This window comes from Oncorhynchus nerka, linkage group LG14 (assembly GCF_034236695.1).
Source record: "Oncorhynchus nerka isolate Pitt River linkage group LG14, Oner_Uvic_2.0, whole genome shotgun sequence".
NCBI lineage: Eukaryota > Metazoa > Chordata > Actinopteri > Salmoniformes > Salmonidae > Oncorhynchus > Oncorhynchus nerka.
In genome coordinates, this window is record NC_088409.1 from 63176815 (window position 1) to 63186194 (window position 9380).

The 9380-nt window shown below is 44.6% G+C and overlaps 1 protein-coding gene across 4 annotated transcripts in view; it reads right to left on the reverse strand.

Moving 5' to 3' along the window:
• Positions 1 to 8768, reverse strand: part of LOC115141657 (alpha-actinin-4) — a 48101-nt gene extending 39333 nt beyond the window's left edge. For 2 of the 4 annotated variants that reach the window (XM_029680728.2, XM_029680727.2), the window contains exon 1: positions 8437 to 8768. In XM_029680728.2, coding sequence (XP_029536588.1) covers positions 8437 to 8571 — 135 coding nt within the window. In that variant the 5' untranslated portion in view covers positions 8572 to 8768. The remainder of the gene's footprint in view (positions 1 to 8436) is intronic. The other 2 variants (XM_029680730.2, XM_029680729.2) reach the window with 1 other exon arrangement.
• Between the last annotated feature and the right edge of the window lie 612 nt (positions 8769 to 9380).

Genomic DNA, 9380 nt, shown 5'->3' on the forward strand with positions numbered 1-9380 from the left:
CCATGAGGGCCCGACGTCCACAGGTGGGGGTTGTGCTTAAGCCCAACACCGTGCAGGACGTTTGGCATTTGCCAGAGAACACCAAGATTGGCAAATTCGCCACTGGCGTCCTGTGCTCTTCACAGATGAAAGCAGGTTCACACTGAGCACATGTGACAGACGTGACAGTCTCGAGACGCCGTGGAGAACGTTCTGCTGCCTGCAACATCCTCCAGCATGACCAGTTTGGCGGTGGGTCAGTCATGGTGTGGGGTGGCATTTCTTTGGGGGGCCGCACAGCCCACCATGTGCCAGAGGTAGCCTGACTGCCATTAGGTACCGAGATTAGATCCTCAGACCCCTTGTGAGACCATATGCTGGTGCGGTTGGCCCTGGGTTCCTCCTAATGCAAGACAATGCTAGACCTCATGTGGCTGGAGTGTGTCAGCAGTTCCTTGCAAGAGGAAGGTATTGATGCTATGGACTGGCCCGCCCGTTCCTCAGACCTGAATCCAATTGAGCACATCTGGGACATCATGTCTCGCTCCATCCACCAACGCCACGTTGCACCACAGACTGTCCAGGAGTTGGCGGATGCTTTAGTCCAGGTCTGGGAGGAGATCCCTCAGGAGACCATCCGCCACCTCATCAGGAGCATGCCCAGGCGTTGTAGGGAGGTCATACAGGCACGTGGAGGCCACACACACACTACTGAGCCTCTGACTTGTTTTAAGGACATTACATCAAAGTTGGATCAGCCTGTAGTGTGGTTTTCCACTTTAATTTTGAGTGTGACTCCAAATCCAGACCGCCATGGGTTGATACATTTGATTTCCATTGATAAATGTGTGATTTTGTTGTCAGCACATTCAACTATGTAAAGAAAAAAGTATTTAATAAGAATATTTCATTCATTCAGATCTAGGATGTGTTATTTTAGTGTTCCTTTATTTTTTTTGGAGCAGTGTATATACTTGTGTATTGATTTTAAGAAAAGGCATTGATGTTTATGGTTAGGTACACCTTGGAGCAACGAGTCCTTTTTCGTGAATGTGCACCGCATCGATTATATGCAACGCAGGACACGCTAGATAAACTAGTAATATCAACCATGAGTAGTTACCTAGTGATTATGATTGATTAATAAAAAGGTAAGTTTAATTCTAGCTAGCAACTTACCTTGGCTTCTTACTGCATTCCCGTAACAGGTAGGCTCCTCGTGGAGTGCAATGAGAGACAGGTGGTTAGAGCGTTGGACTAGTTAACCGTAAGGTTGCAAGATTGAACCCTCGAGCTGACAAGGTAAAAATCTGTCGTTCTGCCCCTGAACAAGGCAGTTAACCCACCGTTCCTAGGCCGTCATTGAAAATAAGAATGTGTTCTTAACTGACTTGCCTAGTTAGGTGTCAAATATATTTTTTAAATAAACGGCAAAATCGGTGTCTAAAAATACCGATTTCCGATTCTTAAGAAAACTTGAAATTGGTTCTAATTAAATCAGCCATTCCGATTAATCAGTCGACCTCTAGTCTCTGTTGTTGAATCTTATGTTCATACAAATATTTACACAAGTTTGCTGAAAATAAACGCAGTTGACAGTGAGAGGACGTTTCTTTTTTTGCTGCGTTTATGATGCACACCCTGGGCCTGCTGTGATAGGGCCCTCTGTCAGCTGGCCGGTGACACACAGGCAAAGGCAGGTCACACTACAGACAGAGATAGACAAAAACCACCCAAAGTTCTTTCCTCATCTCTCACCCTGCAGGTTAGCCACTAAAAGGCCTGGTTAAGGGGCGGGGACACCTCAAGGGCAATCCTCCTCCTCTGGTGAACAACAATCACTCTCTATTAGCTCCCACTCTGTTCTGTCTCACGCTGTGCTTAGGACTCCAAATCTCTCCTACCATGTGGAACTGAAAGACACAGAGATCTGAATCTGAGGGCTACTTCTACAACTGGAGTTGAATAAGGAAGCAACAGAAAACCACAGAAGCCACAGCCTTCCTTCCCCTTTCCTGCTACTCCCTTGAGATGGACTCTAGTAGGAGTCACATACTGGGCTGAACTAGGACAAACAAGCCCATTGGACTGGGTGAGTTTAAATGGGAGCATCTACAGCACGAGAAGAGCCAGTAGTCTTGTCACTTCCTACTAGAGAGTTGGTGATGGCTGTGCCCAAAGTAGCATGAACACCCTTTGTTTTGCATTGATTCAACGTTCAAGTTAGAGGACAACCTTTATGAGTCTAGTAGATTAACTGTCCGGCGTATCTGTGTTTTTCTGGTCTTTATACGGTTGTCTGTGTGCTAACAACAGTCTCTGAGGAGCTGCCTTTGGGTTGCAACACACTCCGGAAAAAAAGCCAGGGATTTCTCTCCCTCCCTGACGATCTGCCAGTCCGCCCCTGTAAATGCCTGACTAGAAAGAGCGCCTCCCACATGAGGACCCGACCACATGGCCAAAATGTTAAACTGCACTGGTTTTGTGATGAAGTCGAAATCCAACCGGCTGCTGGCCAAAAAATAAAAATATATAGCCTAAATATTAAAAATAAGCCTGTGTATTTCCGTGGGCCGCGCTCTAATCCTCTTACAAACAGTCTTTTGTCTGGGCCCTGTACACTTAAGAGTCTTTCAGTGGCGCTGCAGACATTATATGCAAACAATGGGCCAAGGAGAGAGAAAGTGTTGCTGTGGCTGGTTCTCTCTGTGCCCTCTCTGACTGGGTGCACGGTGAAACCTCGAACTGAAAGACGGCGACATGACTCTGGGTTGGCTTAGTAGCTGCTCGGTCGCACTGTAATATTTAAAATTGCACTTGCCGTACATGCAACCACCTGGGGCTCAGAGTCAGACAAACACTGTGTGTTGGTAGGTTTCTGCACTTTTCCAAGGGCTGGGGGCAATTAACAACATCCCAACTTGCTTAGTTTCAAGACCCTCCCTCACACTGTGCCCCACTTACCAGAGTCTTTAATAATAAAAAGAGAAGCCACAATAGAAATGAGGGCCTCAGAGAAAACACTTCAAAGAGCTGCTTCTCTCTATGACCTCCCCTTATGGCTACAGGGTAGGAGGAGCCTACCACTAATCATACAGAGATAACAGTATGTGTTTATGTGTACCGTTGACTGGCAGCTAAGCCTATTCACTCAAGGCTGTTTTGTTTGGTTGTTAACACACACACACACACACACACACACCTGCTAGGAGCGCCACCAGCAGGTTCATCAGATCAAACCACATCCATCCAGACCACCCGGTCCCGACACAAACCCTGCTGAGCGACGGTTAAACCAATCAAACCTAAAGTTTATAAGCCAACCCTCTGCATCACTTCTGTCCAAACAGATCTGAGAAGTAGCTCGTTGGGACTACCCTTGAGTTACCCTTGAGCAGTGTTCTCCACAGCTATGGAAAGCCACTGACCAAAAGGATTAACCGATACGGTGTGTCTATGGCCATGCCTTCCTGATCCTCCTTAGCCCTTCCACCAGAGCCATGTTCTTATTAAGTCCCCTGATCCAGCTGCCTCTCCTCCAGCTGGGATAAGGGTGAGATCATGTCAGGGGCCAGCCTGCTACCAGAGTTTGATGCAGCTCAGACACAAAGTCCTGCGGTTAAACAAACACTAGATACATTAAAAACTCAATGACAAGTCAGTGGGAGGATGGAGTCAGTGGTAGAAACATTTCAATTGCGAGTCAACTTTAAAAGGGCGTGGCCAAAGGCAGATCTTTACCAAATGGTATAGCAGTGGACTGTAACTGCATGAACTATATCACTAATGTGGCACTTTGGATAGAGCCGTCCATTGATAGCATGCCCCAGGAGTGATGACCCAGTCAAAGATCACCTTTAAAAAGTAACTGGTCTCTGGTTCATTGTGAATTCAGGTGGACTGCGTAGCTGTAGTAGGCATTCTACCAGACGAAATGTCAAGGCTAAACTGTGGCGGAGCCTTTCCAATAGTAGAGATGAAAGCCTTCAGCTTCCTGTAACAGTTGACTCATACAAATACACAGCACGTGTCTCTGAAGCAACATCTTAATGTAAAATACAAAGTCGTCTCTCTGCACATCTGCTCCCAGTAACAGAGTCTCCCTGTGGCCTGACACTGACTGGATATGATATGAAATCTCAGAACCAGCCTTTTATCCAGACAGTCTTTCCTGAAGGGGTTTCAGTGGATTTATGGAACGGATGTTGTGTAGGGTTCAGGCCAGGGTTAACGTCCAGGGTTAACTTCCAGCACAGATTGGGGACATCTACTGCTGCAGTGGTGGTGCCACTTGGCAAGACAAGTAACATGGGTCAATTGACAGAGATACAAATGCTATCAAGTCAAACCTGGCAGGCTGCACTAGAGGATGGCATTTCAAGCGTTTGACTTTAGTCAAGCTGAGGACACAATGAGTGTTGTGGTAGAGTTAGCTAGACAAACGCACTGGTGACTAAAAGCCACTGTTGGCGACTGCCATTTCTCACTAAAGCAAAATAGTTTTCTGTAGTTCAGGTTAAAAGCATCTCATAGTGCAAGGCTAGGCAACCCAGGTCCTGGAGTGGCACAGGCACTTCATGTTTTGATTTAACCGACCTGGAAGACCAGGTGTGAATAATTTAGGCAATCACTGAACTGACCAATTAGCTCAGTTGGTCAGGTGTGGTGCCTGTGGCACTCCAGGAACAGGGTTGCCTGCCCCTGTCATAGTATGTATGGGTTATATAGCCTGCAAGCTAACTTAGCCCACTCCTGCATTAGAATACATACAAATAAAATGCCTAGATCGGTATCTATTTACATTACAATTGAATTAGAGTCTCAGACAAGGCCATGATTAGACAGTGGATTGCAGTAGTGGTGCTTTTAATAGCAGCAGATAGTCTTGTGCTCTAGGCCTGCTTAAAGCCCTGCTGAGCAGCACTGTGGTCTGGCTCCCCTGTGTCACTAAGCTTGGCTTTCTCACGGGTACAGACTAAATAATGACTGGTCCACCACTGCCAAAAATACTCCCTGCATAGAGGCCTCGGAGAGGATTTTATCAGAATAGACATATGCCAGACACACATCACACCTTTGCTGAAAAAATGGTCATGCATTTACTTTGCACAAACCAATCTACTAGTGATGACTGGCTAAATTGCCAGAACATGCAACAGGAGAGGGAACTTTGTTTATTTAAACGGAACAGTGTTTATCACCAACCCATGGCGAAACCCCACAGTCATTACTCTACTATGTGGAAGAAATAACTTCTCTCCTAAAGCCCCCTCCCCATAATAATGCAGCCATCCCCTTTTTCACAGACCACACCCAAACACACATTCCTTTCTCCCAATTGCCTACAAGCCCCCAAAAGCACAGGGCCTGGTCCAATAAGCACAGACATACCTACACACAAACAAGCAGTGCTTCAAGTTGGTGTATACAAACACTGTCTTACATGTACAGACAGAAACCAGACTCAAGTAGGAGAGCTGCACATTGCAGATATTTGACTCCTGGCTCTAAACAATCCTAAATGAGATTTGGGGGTTGATATCTATAGCCGAACAGTGGCATGTTGGCACCAGCTCAGAAGACAATCTCCCAACAGAAACAGAGTTTTAGTACTACTGATAAGGAGGCTACACAAGAAGTACAAGTCAATAACATGAGCCACACCATCATAGCGTGTGTGTTGCGACTCAATTTCAAAAGACCCCAACTATGGCTTCTAGCATGTGAAGGCATTATGAACCTCTCCTCACTCCCCTAAAATGTAGCCCCATAAACAGGGGAGGGGAGGGGAAACAGACCAGAGAGAATGGCTGACACAGAAAAACACAAATAGCCCCCAAACCCCAACCACTTCAAAAACGGGAGCACCCAAAGATGGTAGGACGACGCCCCTTGCCAAGCCCTCAATATGTGGCCACACAACTTCCCTGCCTGCCCTGGAGGACTTTCCCAGTGCGCCACATTGTCCACATCTGCAATCCTGCAAAAAAAACAACATATTTTTCATTTGGGGGTACGCAAAAGAAAAAACAGAACCCCCCCCCAGCTATAATGGGCCACAAATGGAATGTTTCCCCTGCATGCTCTTGCTGTGGGAGAAATAGAGAAAAGAGGGAGGGAGGGAGAGCGGTTACATTCCATTCTGCTCTGTCCCCTCGCCACCTGGTCATTTTACATTCAGCTGATTTCAGACCAGGGTCAGCAGTACTGCTCTCAGGCTGATGACAGGTCAAACACTGACGTGAGATCAGGGAGGGACCACTTGACACTTAACACCCAGAGGCTGCAAAACAAGTGGTCAGCTAGAAGGCCTTCATGCAGATAAAACAATAGAAACTTTGGTGTAGTTTCGCTATGGGCGGAGATAGGAATATCCACACTCACAGTTGAGTCTTTCCTGCTTATCCCTTCATCAGCCCCAGTCACACAAACACACACTCGACAAAGGAGAAACAACCGGTTTCTTTTAACATGGATATCAAATCAGCCACTCCCACTAGTCCAGCGCTTAGTGCCCCAATTCCTTAAACACACCATGGCAACTTGTGAGAAACCAAAGCAGCCAGCCCTGAACTAACTGAGTCTGCCAGTCAAATGAATAGCTTGGGGAAATGGGAGAGATGGGAAGAAACTTAGAACACTGCCCACCTTGGCTGTGTGGTAATCTATGCAAGTCAGGGCACTGTGGCATGGGCGAGTCTGGTCAGGAGAGAAAGAGCATTTCTCTTTGTGGGGCTGAGTTGTAACAGACCGTCAACAATCACGGTAATGCAAACAGACAGGTACTTTGATAGTGCAGTGTATATAGGGAAATGAGGAGCAGTAAAAATTCCCACTGATCTTAAATATACGCTAAACTGAATGTGAGACGAGACCATATCCAAACAGTGTACGAAAAAGTTTGGCCATCACATCAGACTGACAGTGGTTGAGTTTGGGGTTGCTTTTTCCCTTTGCACATATTTGGTGTCTGAATGTCCTTTGCTTTGAAGTAGGTTGGCTAACTGACATCCCGATACATTTGCATGGACACCGATTCCAACATTGCCCTGCTAGTATTGAAATTAAAACAGAAAGAATGGCCTCCAACAAGATTTTGGGTATTACATCATGTCTTGGCGTGTGGCTGATTTTTGGCATTAGGTTGGACTTAATTACATGGTTCTCAAGCTGAAATGGAGCTCTCTGAAGTGTATTACATTTTAACCAGTGTATTAAACTAGACTAGACTGAGCAGGATGACATTTTGGTGTTGGAAAAAACCCTTTAGGTAGAATAACAGTGGCATGTTGGATGTCCACTTGGAGTCTGATTTCCACATACATACAGTAGGCCTAAATACATAGGCTACAATAAGTACAGAATCACTGGTGGGAGGCATGTATTAACTTCATGCAATAACTGGCACAGCAGCGGTGAAAACGCCACAGGAATTTGCCCATGGTTCCCCCTCCGACTTTTCTGTAATAAATGTCCTGGCTATGAATGTCACGCCTCCCCAGTAATCTATAAAAGCTATACATCCTTCAGTAACCGGTGTTATTTTTTTAGGAAAGAAGCCCCTTTTGCCTGTGTTTGTAGGCCATCTGAGTCATTTGTTCATCATTGATTATTTTGATTCCTGTGAGGAAACGTTGGTCTCCCTTCCTTTATAGGCAAAACTATTTAGAGAATCGACATCCAGAGAGGGTAAAGCTGAACGCATGGTTAGGCTAAATCAATTAGTTGAATGAATAATGTGGCGAGTTAAAACGCTGAGTAATGATGGGCTGTAATATAATACTCCGGGTGACGTCACTCCACTAAAAAAGGCAAATCATTTTCACAACGAGGTGTAACACGACAGACCCTCAATCATTCCAGAATGTTAAGAAACATTGCCTCAAATGATCCTCACTCCACATTCCAAGGTTTGATCATAGTTACAAGCGCGCGAGCATTAAAATGATTAAGACGAGTCTAAAAACCTTTAAACTATTTTCAGCTGGAAATATTTTAATTTTCAATTGCGACAGAAAGTAGATTTTTTTAAAACAAGAGAGCACAGCAGTGTTTTATCTGCTTCGACCCAGAACATCTTAACACTTTCAGGACACAATTTCTTATACCATTTTTTGACTGACATCGAAATTATGCCTATGGCCATCTTGAAAAATGGCAGAAATATCGACTGGAAAATAAACCAGGCTAACATAAGCGGCAGAACTAGATGTAATACAATGTTTCATTCCAATAAAAAAAACTATCGCTGTCCTCGGTCGATTGAGAAAATACAGGTTGCTGTCGTAATGACGCATGTGGAAAGAGTTTATTAGCCCATTTCTTGTTTGACATATACCATATGGACACAGGAAAGTTCGTTACATTGAGTCGGTATAAAATCGTGTTGTTTTATAGATGCAGCGGCTAGGCAATCAGGGCCCAAATTCAGTCCCCGACCTCTCCCTTCCATTTTACCTTTCTTTGCTGTTTCTCCCAGGCCGGGTCCAGCAGCAGGTCCCGGTCCCAATCATTTTCTTGTTCTCTTGGGTCCATGTAAACGGCTGGTCCTCCAGACGATGCTTGATTATTAGAAGCGTGATAATCTACCATAGTCAGATAGCTAATAACCTACCGGTATATCTAAGACTCTCGAACGAGAAATAGGGAATGTGACCCAGTTGCGGAAACTCTTTGCTTTCAACGTTCCGTCAGGAATATCCGGTCTATACACTGCCAATACTGGCTAAAAGAATGCTTAATCTCCACCCGAGGAGAGAATGGTGTGGTCGAAAGCAAATAGCCGCTCCTACAAAACTAGAGTAGGTTGCCAGGCCCAAAGAGCTCATGAATATTCAGTCGTCTGCTTATTATTCATGAGCTGTTGAAATCCTTCCCCCCAAAAGGCTGAGAGCACATAATTTAGTAGTAGACTATAGCCTACTAAAAGTAATGTTCTAAAAAAAGTATTATGCCTGATATGTAGCCTAATGTCTTTGTAAAGTAACCTAAATCATTGCAGATTGAAGTCTTTGCATGTTGCTAAATATATAATTGAAACATTGTATCAACATTTAGATGCAACTTATCCTGGCCCCTTGAAACGATACAATGTTGAAAAAAAATGAAAAAAATGCACAAATGGATTTGTAGCCAGTATAGACAGATTTACGAACTGTAACATTTTGAGCGCAATACTAGAATAGTTCTGATAACTACTACTTCTATTAATATCCATATAATATTAAAGTAACTGTCCAGTGAAAATGTCCCTTTCAAAAGTTAGTATTATGTTAATTAACTCATATCCAAATAATGTTGTTGACTCATCTAAAACTAATGTGGCCAAAGCATAAATTGGAGAAAAACACTTCAAAAACCCCACCTCAAACTTGTATCTCCAGTTGTATCTCATTCTGTTG